This window comes from Epargyreus clarus, unplaced genomic scaffold (assembly GCF_041222505.1).
Source record: "Epargyreus clarus isolate Ecla_fem2 unplaced genomic scaffold, WU_Ecla_fem_2.2 ptg000019l, whole genome shotgun sequence".
NCBI lineage: Eukaryota > Metazoa > Arthropoda > Insecta > Lepidoptera > Hesperiidae > Epargyreus > Epargyreus clarus.
In genome coordinates, this window is record NW_027332227.1 from 15,375,664 (window position 1) to 15,392,036 (window position 16,373).

General features: G+C 33.9%; 1 protein-coding gene across 1 annotated transcript in view; it reads right to left on the reverse strand.

The window, feature by feature from the left end:
* The window catches only part of Amph (amphiphysin), a 53,380-nt gene extending 37,067 nt beyond the window's left edge, over positions 1-16,313 (reverse strand). The window contains exon 1 of the mRNA XM_073084023.1: positions 16,091-16,313. Within this exon, the coding sequence (XP_072940124.1) occupies positions 16,091-16,159 (69 nt within the window). The 5' untranslated portion in view covers positions 16,160-16,313. The remainder of the gene's footprint in view (positions 1-16,090) is intronic.
* Positions 16,314-16,373: the final 60 nt, after the last annotated feature.

Here is a 16,373-nt window from a genome sequence, read left to right on the forward strand (position 1 = left end):
ATGAACAAAGCAGATAGTAACGCAGTACAAATTCACTATTATTTACTTTAAACTAAAATGAGTATCGTAAACTTGATAACAATGCAGTAAGTGATAAATCATAAAGTTTTGATGTTTAGCATGATAATTATGTAGACTACATATACACAATTAAATAAGTAAAGGACTTAGAGGTTTGGAGACACCACGCAAGTGATAATAGATAATTTCAGGCAGACGTTTCGCAATCGATTAGCATACGGTGCCTAACGGCCGATCCCATGCCTGTTTTCGTAAGTTCACCGATCGTGATAACTATATTAGGACTGAACAACTCACTTGACACTTGTATGTCGTAATATGTTGAATGCGAGATGGAGATATTATCAACCTACCACAGAGTGACCGGGCGGAATTTGAAGGTGGTGTTAGAATGGACGATAGCGCCGTGGGTGTTATAGCCGGAGACTGTACTAATGAGCACAGCCTGTTAAAATCAATAATTTAAATATAGTTTGAAAGTTATTTCGGCTACGAACAAACAAAATGAATGTCATGTACCGATTTGTTTGCCGCATATATGAGAATCATGGCGTTAATAATTTTAATTAATATTAATGAAGAACGACACAAAATGATAAATAAAGAAGTCCGATGGACATACATCTATTCTAATTATTCTATCCAACTCATATGAAAATGTCGTTTTGTCAGTAAATGCTGCTATGAGGAACGACATATACGGGTCCTTGATCTTGTGTCTTTATAAAAGCCATAATGTTGCCATTTTTAGTATCGTCCACTAACCGGTAAATTTTGAAATACGCGTGGGGCATGCGGTTGTCTACCTTGGGGCCCTGACTCATATTGTTTGTGATCCTTTCCTAAAAATGGGTACCAATGGGTAGGCAATTATTTCTATTATTCATATTGGTATTTTACAGGACGCATGTGTTTGCTTGGACATGGACATTATATACAAGTACAACCGTACAAAGCTTATGAGAAAAATGTATAAGAATAGTTCAATAAAAAAAGAAACAATCTTTAAACGACGTAGCAGATCTTAAGTACATCTTCCATTATTTATCAGTTCATTTACTGGTGATAAAAATACAAAAGGCTTCGATGGCACAATGGTATCAGCGGTGTTCATGCAGTAGCAATTGTAACTGTAATCAGTCATTGGCAAAACGGCACGGACACGCAAAACCTCCAACAATGTGATATTATCACTCAGTAGAACAACAATTCGTTGTTTCGTGATAGTGGAGCGTAGAGAAAAAATGAAAACAATGAACTAGAACACCAATGCGATATCAGAGCAGATAGTGTTATCATCAGCGACAATTATAGAATTAATATTGAAAAGTAAGATCCAATATTAAACAAACCAAAAACAAACTATGGTAACAAATTATGCATATTATAGCAGTTTTGAAGCAGAAGTAAGTATTTACAATGCTCTATCATAACTGCGTAGTAAGACAGTCTAACTTAGACTACACTTTGGACTACATTGACCATTTAACACAAGGAGATCATGTCACTGATATTCATGAACATATAATTCAAAATATTACGGAAATTGTATACCCCTAATTTTTCGAGACGTGCAAACGTTTTTAAAAAATCCTGCGGCCATATTTTGCTCGGCGGTCCTGCATAATCATATTTTTCTATAAACAAAATTATGTATAGCAGTGTAGTTTGATTAAAAAGTAGATGTGTGCGATGCGAGTATGTCTTTTTATCACTGTTTGTTTATCACGAGAGCGCAATAAAATAGGATTCTGTTACGTAAAACATATGTATTTTCAATGTCATTTGTCATGTCAGGTAAATGTCGTATTGATAAAAAGTGTGAAGTATATTCTAACTTAGCTGGTCATGTCATTTAAGGATGTAATGAACATTTTTGTAGGGAACGTCAGAGATAAGAAACATATTAACAACTTCAGATACTAAGTATTTGAGGTTCACAACGAGGTACTTCGCTTGCAGGCAACAAAGCCACAAAGAGTCGTAATCGTAAATCTCATAATCCTAATGAATTCTTGACTATTGTAAGCATCGCCGCAGATCTTATTGCATTGGTGGCCGTAATCATACACAATACAGTAACCTGACCTTGTGTTGTAGATAACTCATCACCACTATGTGTCCTACCTTATCAGATAACAGTGACAAGGAAAAATTATACCGAGATGTGCGCGTCACAGACACCGTATTTAATTGAGCAGTTCCATCCTCCGTTTAATCAAATCAAATCAAATCAAATGTTACACGTGTTAGGTATCCCAACGCGTAATTTTCATAATGATTACTGACGTGTTACTTATACCTTCAAGCGATTATTATGAATCTCGCGATGGTGATAATTATAGGCTACATAGATTCTATGCCGCCATATTTGTCTATACTTAATGTAGCAATATTACATAACAATCATCTATATGTATTTGACGTCTGTTCCACTGTTACATGTAAAAGGAATTGAGCTACTTTTGGTTTATTTTAAGACCTTTTTATGGCTGGATGTACAAGCATAACCCCTACTATAATCGTTCAATGTTTTAACGGCTTATAACATTATACGATACACCAACCTTTTTGTCGAAATTGTGTCAGGCGATATTGCATATCGTTTTCGGATTGATTGAAGATTTACCTGAAAAGAAAATGAACATTTATTACAAAGAAAATACATAAATTGCGATTACTGTAAGGGAGGATACATACAATTTTCAAAATGAAGTACCTATTATTAATCTAAGAAGCATTATAATTGTTATCTTATGGAATAAAATTTAATTCAAGTATATCTGTTAAGTCAATAGCAAATGAATCCGCAAAAGTGTTATTTGTTTATAAGCCAGTTACGAGATGTTATAACATTAATTGTTCGCAATGTCAATACCGATAATCTACATCGATTTAATCTTAAATGATTAGTACCGCAAACAGTAATTGTTTTTAATAAATACATTCAGCGTTTATTTATAACGGCCGTACAATAAAATAATCGCCAGAAATCATCACTCCATTTAAGTGATACTTCGACCTGCTTAACTCATAGCAGTAAGCGTATTGGTTAGCTAAATTTCTTTACAACACTATTAAATGAAGATCTATACAAATTACCTCACTACATTTTCCCTTAAAGTTATAACAAGTAAACAAGACTTTAATTACAGTACAGTACATGAAGGATTATTATTATGATAATAAATGGCTATTATTTAATTTCTAAGCAGCGTGGCGAGTACATTATATTGGTAAACAATAAAAGAAATAAAAATGTAAGAAAAGAATATAAATCCAAAGTCGTGCAATTGATTTTGGCAAAGCAGGTGCTCATGCAGGTACGGGACGCGAGAAAGTACAAGTAGAGAGACGAAAGTGCGTGGATGCAAAAACACGCCGAGCCGCAAGTTCGATCGGAATTTAGCGCGACGGAGCCGACCGCGAAAGGGCGGCTGAGTTAACTGTGAAATTGATTAAGGATGGAGAGATAAAACAGAAGGATTGACGGTGTTAGGAAAAAGTAGAAAGAATTTAAAGTGCTAAATCGTTGAGACTTATAGTTCACAAGAACTATTATTATGTATTGAATAGTCTTCAAGCCGTGAAGTCGGACAAGAGTCTATCTGATCGGCACAGTAGCGATAAATAAAGATAAGGAATTAAAAAGATAGACTTAAACGTTAAAACTGTTTATGGAACCTAAATAGGAATTAATAGGTTACTAAATAACGTAAAACCTCAGGAGATTGTGAGATGTAAATTATTCAGATAATATTCAAATGAAACGTTGAAAGTACTAATTAAATCATGTAAAAATGCAGATGAAATTATGGATGATTATGATTTGGACTCGTAGCAACAAATTCCATGCTTTACTCGTATATGGAGGTAATGATGAAATTAACATGTTATGGAAATATGCAATTTAGTAATTGCTTGAATAAATTTCACTTTGCTTTTTTTATCACGAAAACAGGAAACGCTAAGATCTGTCTTATTTTGACCAAGCTTTTAAAAATGTTTTAGGTAAAGTTTATTTATCTCAGGGCAAAATAAGAAACAATCATTTTTACGAATGGTGCGAAAGAAATAATGTTACTTTAAGAAATCGAAAATTATGTGCAAATAAAATTTACAATAATATCTACAGAATATATTTAATTTTGGAAATAGCAGGAAAAAGGACAATAATTACAAGCCATTAGCAGCATCACAACTTTTTCACAGCGTGTTGTACCAAAAAATGGCGTGCACGCCTCGAGAAGCGTGATCGTACGCTTTTAATACCAGATATTTTTAATAAAATATCTACCGGAACGACACTTAGACTATCATGAGAAAGTGTATCACTTGGCAATCGCCATAGGAAGTGGGCGGTCTGTCTATGACGAAACGCGGCGTAACGTTACGTGTAATAGAATTGGTGTTCATATAATATACAATAACGAATACTAACCTGAGATGGAACAATTGGGTTAGGTCAGACAGCTCTAGTAACAGAAATAGATACACAAGAGTTATTTTGGATGACTATAAAGTGCCTGGTCCACGACAGGCTAATTTCAAACCGAGCGTTTCTCTATTAACGTTTTTACGTGCTACGAATATATTATTACATAGGTTAAACATTGCCGTGCACGAGTTAATACCATAAAATAATATTAACCCAATTTTAAATCATATGTATGAGCTTTATGATATTATTATGTTTATCAGATATTATGTAGTCTGAGGTTGTAAGGGCTGCGATAAATTAAAAATGAAAGTGGAATAAGGTACGTTAGAAACACAAAAGTTTTGTAACTTTGTGTATCTTGACTAAAATACCGGAACAGCAGTTAAATTCAAGGTATAGATTGCATAGCGTAAACGTTAGGATAACCTCGGAAATTTGTCCAGATAACAGTAACAGACAAGATTAGAGTCACGTGAAATAAATCTTCGACAACTTTAGTTAAAAAATATTCCATAGAAAAAACATTGAGATTGTGTACATTTTTTCATTTCGCATTGTTATTTGCCGAGTTTGTTGTTCAAAAGTTAGTGTCACAAGAAGTAGAAACAAGGTCCCTTACCTTGCGAGTATGCTCATCACAAAAGTTGTTTCTTACACAAAGGAGTTGACACAGTATATTACTTAGATGTAAACACAGGAAACATAAACCAGAAACCTGTAAGCCTATCTCCTAGTTAACCGGATGGCGAAGGTCAGCAGTAGCCTCGCGGTAAACCAGATTCCTGACGTATCTAAGTGGGGATCGTAGTAACTTGCCGATCTAGAAATTCTTTAATAAATGGTGTTATATTTGAAACATTACTGTTGAAACATTCAGCTAACGAATCATTTAAATTATTGGCTGAGATTTTAAATTGCAAACTTATGGGACTAGAAAAAATTGTCTCTGTACAAGAAGAATTTCAAAAATACCAAACTAGTACTATAAATGAAATCCTAAGCCAATTTAATACCAACCGTTTTATCGTAAGCGTATTATCGATATCTCGAAAACAGTTCTGACATCACAGTCCTATCATGATCAACGATCGACCGGGCCCTCACCGCAAGAATCAATTAGATCTTGCCAATGAAATTTTCCACTCCCTGATTTCCACTTTCTACGCCATAAAATGCAGAGTGATCTATCGAGTTGTGCATTAAATGGGCGATAGAGCGCCATCGTTTTCCCCACATAAATAAATATATTAAGCAATTTGACTTAACGAAAGTGCTTGATTGTGCGTGTGTGGGCGCAGCGTGGGACAGTGTTGGAGTTGAACGGTTGTTGGACGTGGGTGCGTCGCAAGGACATAGCCCACACAATGGGCTGGATATCCTCGATGCTATTGAAGTTTTGGCAATTGTCGATCACATTAATACTTCTGATAGAAATGTTTTAAAGTTTTGGCACTGGGTACTTAGTTAAGTGTCGGTTATAAAAATTGTTTGAAGTTTTGGCAAGTGATGGTTGCTCTAGTGAGGTCTATTGACTAATAAAATTGGTGCCATGATTTAACAGGTATATCGACCTGCATGCAACTTTCTAAATTCATTTCATAACAGCTTATCGCGTCTTAAAGACGAATAAGAAGTTCTAGGTGATAATTACATAATACTTGTTTATTACATTATGCTATCAAATATTGTAATATTGGATGATTATGAGGTGTAATGAAACAGCCGCTGAGTAAACAATTGTTTTACATATGATCAATGTTTTATTATGATATACGAGTACCATCAGAAATTTTCATTCCCATGGCTAAAGATGAATAAATGTAAAATAGCACTATGCAATTCAGTTTTCTGTCGCAATGTCACTTATTTCTAGTGAATGTTAATTAATTTGCCCCAATTTACTAATTTTCAGTTTATAATACTTTCTTGCTCTTAATTGAAGACTTTTTGCAAATGCAAATGGTAAACATCATTCTCCTACACGGACAACATTAAGAGTCAGCGAAATTGGTTGTATGGTGATGTCACCGGTCATAGACCCTGGCTGTACATGAATGGATCGGAAACTTGATTCGCTGGTGCAAAGTTTACATAACTCAAATCAATTGCGCCGCTAGTTTTTAGGGTTCCGTGCCCAAAGGGTAAAAAATAGTAAAAATGGAACCCTATTACTAAGACTCGGCTGTATGTCCGTCTGTCACAATTCCGTCTGCCATTCTATTTCCTAAATCTTAATAGATAGAAACTTGATTTTTTTAACGAGTATATATAAGGGTGGCCGCTATAACAACAAATATTAAAATTAAAAAAAGTTGAAAATAAATGTGGGTATCTGCTATTTTTCGACGTTTTTAGCTATACCAATTTAACCATAATACGAGTAGGTAAACAGTTCAAATTTTTACAATATATTTACTGCAATGGCTGCTATAATAACAAATACTAAAAATAAAATATATAAAAAATTAGGTGGTACAGAACCCTCAGTGTGCAAGTTCGACTCGTACTTGGCGAATTATTTCATTGAAGCCGTAAAGTTGTAATTATGAACGATAGGTGCTAACAGGCGTGTGAAGATAGAAATTTTTGATTTATTGGGTGTTGTCCATTCTAAACCGATTGTGGCTGCCAGTAATTGACCAGCGTAGGAATCTACCGACTATTATTGTAGATAAACTTTCAAGCTGTACTTTCTAAACAGGCTTTGAGTGTATAAAAATTAAGAATTGCAAAAGTTATTCTTTTAATTTGTGCTCAGGCTCGTCTGTAGTCTAATATTACTAGTAATCGTTTAAATCTAATATTACTTGTAATCGTTTAAAGGTTAGGAAAAACTAGACTAAAACTATTAGGTTCATTCATTTTAGATATATTAACGATGTTGCTATTACGTTTTCTAAGTAAAGATTACCATGGAACAATAAAATATAGAGTAGACAAAGTCATAGAAAACAATGAAGAGAAGAACGATTCTTCTAACACAGTTTGCACGACCTTGCCACTATTTGTAACGTCACTAATGACGAAATTTCGGAGCTACTCAGCGCATAGGCACCTGAAGAGTGGCCAGATGTGGGTCATACAAACAGCCCAATTATGATTGTTCTCCGAACATCTGTTCACGTCCAAACAGACGCTTTAACGTAGTTTACACGTAACGAGAGTAATACTACTGAACACTTGTTTATTTTTAACGTATACAATCATAATAGTGTTGATATAAGACAAGCCGTAGAAGAAACAGAATAGATGTAATGAACAAGATGAATAAAACGCAAAGATGCAATAATGGAATATTTAGAACATTTCCTTTGGTTATTGCTTTGAAACTGAGCGTAAACTTCAAAGAGTCAGTATCATTTGTATATTACAAGAACGTAAACTGATTTCGTCTTCTCAAGTTCTTCGCTATATGTTTATAATAAATTCATTTACATGATATTCAATCAAGTTTGCTTTTGTGTATAACATAAGTTAATACTAAATAAATATAGTTCAAAAAACTAAAAAACACGCTTTTATGATAAAATCAACTAAAAAGTAGAAAATAATTTTCAATCTAGGAATCAATTAAGGAACAGTAAATTGTATAATTGTGAAAAAAGCATGGAGTGCTCCACTTATCAATTTTCGAAAAGCACCCCACACTTTCCAAAATTATACAATTTACTGTTCCTTAATTGATTCCTAGATTGAAAATTATTTTCTACTTTTTAGTTGATTTTATCATAAAAGCGTGTTTTTTAGTTTTTTTGAACTATATTTATTTTTTTTAGTTTTTAGTATTTGTTGTTATAGCGATCATCATTATGCATCGACTGTAAAAAAAAATCAAGTGTCTATCTATTACGGTTTAAGAGATAAATCCCTGTGACTCACGAACAGACAGCGGAGGGTTTCGTTTTATCCTTTGAGTACGAAATCCTAAAAATCATTCTACAAAATGGCATTATAAATATATTTCAGTACATTTGAATTATAGGGAAATAACATTATTATTTTTCAAAACTAAAAATCAATCTAGTAACTTTGCCTGAACTCTCCCTAAGGCGCTTTCTCTCGCCTCGAAAATCGTTAATCCTGAGGATGTTGATAAGGACAATGGTACAAAATGATTAAAATCGTGTATTGTCATCAGTTTTTGATATCGATCAACATTTTGAATTAAACTGAACGTTCAAAGTGGATAGAAATCGGGTTCAAAGATTCCGTTACTGTTACGTACATACATACATACATGCATACAACCCAAGCTAATAAAACCGTGTTAAAATACGTTTTGAATAAAACCTCAAGAAAACAGGAAAAGATCAGTTTGTGATCACTGATCACAGGATTTCTAGATAGCCATTTACTTTTTGGATACAAATAATAATCTAGTTACTTTTGAATTAAATACTCATTTAAAATGTAACAGCATTATAAAAACAGAGGTCTCAAAGACATTTATGAAGTTTAGATTAGGTCCCACAACATCTAATCTCGCACAAATCGTGATATCCTCAAGCCGACCGGACATATAACAAAAGGCGACCCCATACGTGCCACTGTAAACATTGCTCAATTACCATACACAGGCATTTGTTAGAACATTGACAGTCACTCGCCATCGAGGGCGTAGAAAGTCAGATGTGGACAAAGAGAAATACACCCATATAACAACGAGGCAAGTGTGGATTTGCATTAGAAGGCACCGAACGCACTTTTGGCGAGTTTACTTTCAAATTGCCGATGATCTGTAGGCTTTAAATAATTGGAAGTAGTGTTTTAATATATACTTAAAGTTGGGTTAGTATGTTTTCTCCATTTAGTCTGTAAGTGATAAATCTACATTTCTGTCTGCTGTGATTAGCGTAGATACCAGAAGTATTTCGTTCTTCGTGTTATAATTTATAATGTATTGTTGTTGTTGTATATGTTAAAATAAATATGTTTTTAGTTTTGTTAAGTTACCTGTTAACCATAATTATGTATAAAGTCAGTACAATCTCCATAAACCATAAAGTAGAAACTTAGTTACACACGAATCCATGAAACTGAATCCTGCTACATATACTATAAAAATACAGAAAACGATATCTACTATTTATTTGGGCAAGCTTGTCAAAACGAAATGTTAAGTACGGAGTAAAATTCTGCAAATTGACAAGCGGGATACTATATGGGGGAAGCATTAATTATAAGTTAATAGGCCGAGACATGAGACCAATGATCTATTTGACTGAAGTAATTCCAGAATGCCATCTTACAGCAGTCCATTTATTACTAGGTCTACACATCAAACTATACTTTAATACCAACAACATTATCGTGTCTGCTTTGGGCCCGCGAGGGCGTTCCCATGGCACACAGTTACACCAACTGTTTACAACTGTATTGTCATACCTTTCGATCATTGCAGTATGAACTTTACTCTGAAGCAATACGTGCTGTGAATTGAGAGGCTCATATCGATTTAATCTGTGTAATTACACGTAATGGTATGTCATTAGAATGGGAATCTTCTGTTAGAATACTGGTTTTTAGCTTTTGTCATTGTGCCTATAACCACATGACAATGACAATGAGTACAAAATATGAGACGCGAGTCTTTAAATGGTGGTAGAACTTTCTGTGGTTCAACTTCGGCGGCACCACCGCTACACCTATTTCTGCTTAATATAATTAGGTAAGCGCTTCTGTGCTACAACAACAAATACAAAAAAAGATTACAGATTCTATGCAAATATGCAAATTCGTTTCGCAACTTAGTCAATTAGGTAAAAAGGTTTTATTTCAATTTTCCTGCAATTGCTTGGAATCGCTTAAACTGATTTTGATGAGACTGTCCGAAGAGTACGTACGGGACGTACTTTAAGTTCAAAACGAATTCTGTTGTTTTTCTTACGAATATCGACTTTCGATTTTCTTCTATGAATAACATAACTAAATTTATTTTACTTCTAAATATCTTTCATATCATAAGATTATCTCGTAGCATAAACATTGACTGACCTGGACAAAAGCGTAAAAGTCTACTTACCAATCGAATAAACTCACAGATTTATTGTTAGCTAATGAAATTTCACCTCACACGAACCCAATACGAGATGGAGGCTGACATTTGATTAATACGATGATATCACAAACCGGTTGCCGGCAGGTCATAGGAGCCAAGGTATCTATCGGAATTCCACTGTTCGATTGAACTACAGTTTTTCTTTACTGATTTTAGGGAACGTGGGTTCTTTACAATGAAAAATATATATTAAAAATGGTATTAGTTAAGATTGAATTTGATTGAATGTTATAAAGATAACAAACAGTCGCGTTGTCTAATAAAGTGAAGTTCATCGACACCTGTAAGCAATTCCAAATTATTGCAAAAGTTTTACTTTTGGACGGCCATAGATATATTATAAAAGACTACAATTGAAACGCCTCCTGAAAGTATGGTTCGCTTACACACTCGCATTTTATAACATGTAGAGCAAACGACATACTTTGAAAAGTAGACAAAAGTCAGCCAATCTCTTAGGATTGATTAGTTGGCAAGCAGTTTTTGAAGAGATTGACTAGTATCATGAGGGTCAACACTATATTGTCCAGAAGTCAGCACATTTAAAAAGCGGACAGAATGCGATCGTGATAACGCTTTAGTGGTCGGCCGATAGATTTTTTATCAATCCAACCGAATCCTTGTAGTGTACATTTGTATACTTTTTCATACTGATTAAAGGTCCAAACATACTGACGTCCGATAAAAAGTCCATAGTGTGTCCATAGTGTTCTCTTATTTTTCACTGCATTGCCGATTCGTTTAGAAAATCATATAAATACAACGCTAAATTACAACACATCCGGGCATTAACGTTTCTTTAAGACTATAGAAACGATATAATATTTTTTTTCTATTTTATCTATACGTGCTACGCTTTCTACATTAACGATACCTGTTATGTAGAATGTTACTCATAAAACTTTCAATTGGCAAATGATCGAAAGTCACAAATCAAATTAATACGACATTTTTGTAATATGATTAATACGAAAATATAAAAAGTGCGGTAGTTTGAAGCAGATGAGCAGAATGAATGGTGATTTTGTATTAGTTTACAATTTTGTTAAATCGGATTTTAACAGTGTTTTGACTACAGGAACTAATCAACTGCTGTGTTTAAGAATTTAAATTCCCAAAAACAAAACACTTCCTTACCTTATTATTATTTAGTCCTAGTTAATATTTAACTATTTGAAGATAAATAATGATATTAGAATTGATGGGTACATACATACTATACATAATTATAATAGAGCTTTCTGATAGTCCATTACAGCAAACTCGATATAGAGATAAGAATTTCATAATTCTAACATTAAATAACTTTATACTTAGCGTCACATTTAAATACCTAGTTAACTGATATTTCTAATTAGATTTAGTAATAATTACAAGCAAAGCTATGTATTATAAGATTATTACCCATTACTAATGCCAGCAACGGTTAATCGCTTACTGTGTCAGCGAACACTCCAAACAATATAATTACCAAATAGACAAATTACTTTATCGACAATCCGTTATAAGTTAATATTGAAGATCCGCGGGTAACGGTAAACGCGTGTACCGTATCGGGTGCTAACCAATTGTGAGCCTATTGCGAGATCGTCATAACCACGTTTTTTTACAAGACTTTGATCATTTTAAACACCTATTTCTAGAGTGTAACATTTGAGTTTTGGTGGATATGTGTGGATGCGGGTTTAACTTATAATATAGGAGTAGCAGACGAGCATACAGTCCACCTGATGGTAAGTGGCTACTGCCGCCCATGGACATCTGTAACCCCAGATAGGATTAGATATTCCTACCTGAGTTCGGCCACACATGCGCCGTTACCCCTGAGGACTAAGCTGGAACGCCTCGAAAAAGTCTGTCTCCCTTACCACACCCTTCAAACCGGAACACAGCAGCGCCTAACACTGCTGTTATTAGATAGAAATAGGTGTGTAACATACATATGAGGCTTGCAACGCTTTTGTATTTGACTTCCGATAGCACCTCTAGTCTATTTGGAGTTGATTGAAGATGTCCATGGGTAGCAGTGACCATTTACCATCAGCCGCATCGCACACTTCTCTGCTACTTCGATCTTATTAAACAAAAACATTGTAAAAATAAGACAAGGTTCTTTCGTACAGGTAGATTATGTATTTTAAGTATAGCCATAACCCGGTTTGTCTCCCATAGCACGACCACATTCCAGCTTTATAATCGCGGTTAATTTCTTTCATGTTTTTGTTTGAAGGGTATGATGCAGGGTACCTCATATGTTGCAAATGTAAGGTACAACTTCAATCCTATTTGTGATTACGATGAAATTGCTAATATTTTCTTGCCCGCCATTAAGAGAACTTTACATTATGCTATCAATTGCACCTTAAATGCCAAAGTTTAAAGTAAGATTGTGATAGAGCGCGGTGTAGAGTCACTTAGACAATTTGTTCACGTACGGGCACTTGCTGGAGTCTAATTATTTCACATGTTAAATGTCAGAGTAAGATTGAGTATGCTGTTTTATAGCATGGAGTTACTATCGAAGTCTGACTGCAATATGTATGTCTCTACAACAAATCTAATGGTTTATTTGTCCTTATTTATTTTACGTTTCTGTATGAAAAGCAAAATTATTAGTATGTATAACAAATCCTACACAATTTGTACATTCAACTGTCTTACCTTTAAAGGGCTGGACGTATCTGTTAATAGGTCTAACCGGTTTAACAGGCGGCTACAATTTTCGTATATTATTTGATACTGCCTAAACCCGACTACGCTTCGCTGTAACTCAATTTGATATTTTCCGAAGGAATTTCGTAATAAAAAGCTCATTATAATACCCTTAAATACAAATGCATCGATGTTTAAAAACTTCAACCCAACCCAACGACTACTCTAGTTAAATATACGCAAACTGTTTTTTTGTAAATAAAAACGATACGAAACGGATATCCTAACTAGTAACATGCAAGAAACGTGTTTTTAACGATTACTTTATTTCACTTTGACAGATAATAAAAAAAACACAGCAATCCTATATGACTGGTGACTAATTTAAGGTCAATAACAAACATCGAACAGGCAACCCAGATAGCAAGCCATGTGATAAAAACGGTGTTTAATTACGAATTTATATGTAAACATCACATTGCATATTGGACACCAGTAATACCTCATTATATTAATGAGTGTTTGTTGTAGACTTATGAAACCATATTAATAATACCTATGAATTGTCATACATATTCATATGTGCACAACTGTAAAAATGTATGTATTATTTAATAGATTTCCTTAAAACCTTTTCCCGAACATAGTTCGCACAAAGCATATAGCAATGATTTGTAATATTATTGTTAGCTATTACTAACTTACGAAGTCGATGTTTATATCGTTTTTTGTAAAAAAAAAACAATTTTTTACGAAAAGTATATTTTTTCCCAAATGCTCCAAATGATATGTAACTTCAAAAAAGTCGGTTACTATCATTCCTAAAGGTACTTACTTATAGGTATTTTTTACATTGATAAATGTAAACAGGTGTAAAAAGTCATATCCTTTGAAAGATCACTCGGAAAAAGATTTATATGCATCCTATACTAATTGTATACTATGATTACCAATACAAAAATATCTAAATTCAACATTTAGTGTGTGTCTGGACTCATCCAGGTTATACCCCTGGTTATACATACTGTAACGGGTATTGTTCCCAAACAATACCCGTTACAGTAATTAGGTGTTAACTTAGCCAAACTTCCCAAAGTATCAGAGCTAATTTCAGGCAGCACATACCACCTAACCAGAAAGTATTAGGTATTCGCTCTTGAATAGAAATCTAAAAGTTAGTTTTATGTCAGGGAACATAAAAAATCATAGGACTAATCTAATATACCTTTTGTTATTAGTAAGCTATGTTAACAATGTGCAACAGAGTTCATTGTAAATTAAACAAGGAATTCTTACCACAACATAACATTGCAGGCATATATAAAATTTATTATGAAAGTAAAATAGGTATGTATGTAATACAAAGTTCACAAAAGCAACTATAATTAATTATCAAATTTTAATAATGAGCAGTTTATCATAATGTATTAATAGTTTGTGTAAAACTGTGATTTTAATCTAATTTTAATTAAATTTAACTTTATGAAAATTAATTAATACTCTGGAGATAACTTTAATGATCAACAAAAAAAATGTCATGATATCATATTAACCCAATTCAATTAAAATAAGTTAAAATATTATTTATTTTTATTTAAATATAAATCATTTCACAAACAAAGAAATAAAGACGTTTGAAATGAATTTTCAGTAAATTATATTTTAGGTATCTGTAAAAAACTTATACAGATACTAGTTTGTAGTGCATTTTTTACTTAAAACATTTAGCAATATATCACAGGCAATATATTATCGGTATATTTTTAAAATTCTTCAAACAAGCCGACATTTCTGTTCGGTATTTGGCAGTTGGCGCCCGTGTCTGATGCACATGGTCTGGGCTACCTGCCAGATTAGGTCAACAGCCTATCACATACCTATACTGATAATTTGGATATGTCTCTTACTCTTACTGTTGTATAAGACTTTTTGTTGTTTCATTGATCATTCTTTTATTATGTGAACTAGTTTTTTAATGATATGATAATATCAAACAAAGATTGTAAATGCATACTCTGTGTGCCTTGTTATGTTATGCCTATGTGGTAAAGGTGTTGATAATTTTATAAATGGTGCATTGTTGGTTAATTGTTAATTTTTCAAGCTAACATTTAAAAATAAGGGAAGTATATTTTTTATGATGGTAATATTAATCCTTGTTATTCTGTTATATATGATTAAATAAGTATTAACTAAATATTAAGTATCAAAATATTATTTTTTGGGATTAGAAAAATGAGGGAACTTTAATGTGAACAAAAATATAAAAAAATCTTTCTACTATTATTGAATGGAATGCAAAAAAATGTATATTACAAACAGCAAGTTTAAAAGTGACAAAATTAAATAGTTGGTGGCACTGCATAAAAATAGAGAAGTTGAAATAACTACTGAGAGCAAACCGGCACAGTCTGTCTCTATCCTTGTGGACCACTACTGCCGTCCGGGTTATTTTTAACATTGGGAACACTTCCCAAGAAACCGCTCACACATTAACTCTTTAATGACATAACTGTGAAATTTTTCAAAGTAAGCAGGAGAACAATCTGTTCTTCACAATCTTTATCATATCAAGTCGGTATTAAGTATATTCCAAATATATCACAAGTAGTACGACCTAAAAATAGGCATTAGCTTCACCCTGGAAATGATAAGGTTCAGACAAGCGATAATGCCACCTATTCGTCGCGCAAGTCAGCTGATTTTTGGGTAAACAGAACGATTGCGAGCCAGCAGCCATCAGATCTAAAGCAACAGGTGGAGCGCTACCAACGGGGCGCGGACCACCGGCGGCGGTTGCAGCCCGGCGCGGGTCCCCACAAAACAAATCCACTTTCACGCACTTCCAACTACATTTTGAACACCATCACCAAAACAGAACACGGCGCACAGCGCATGGAACATAAAACCATAAATACCTTCTCCTTTGCTCGTCCGGCATGTTTTTGCATTCGTTTCGCGATTAACGCACCTTTACTCTCTGCCATTTCTATCACTGTTTCATTACCAACTGTCTATAATTTCGATACACCAACAACTCTGCAACCGACCGAGTCGCAGCTAGCTATCGTACGTCAAAACCCGATTGCTGAGCGACTGGACTGGCGTGACGTGACGTGCACCACGGCTCGACGCGAAGTAAAAAAAAAAAACCTGTCTGGGATTTTTATGCTAATATATTTCAATAGATGTCAGTGCTGT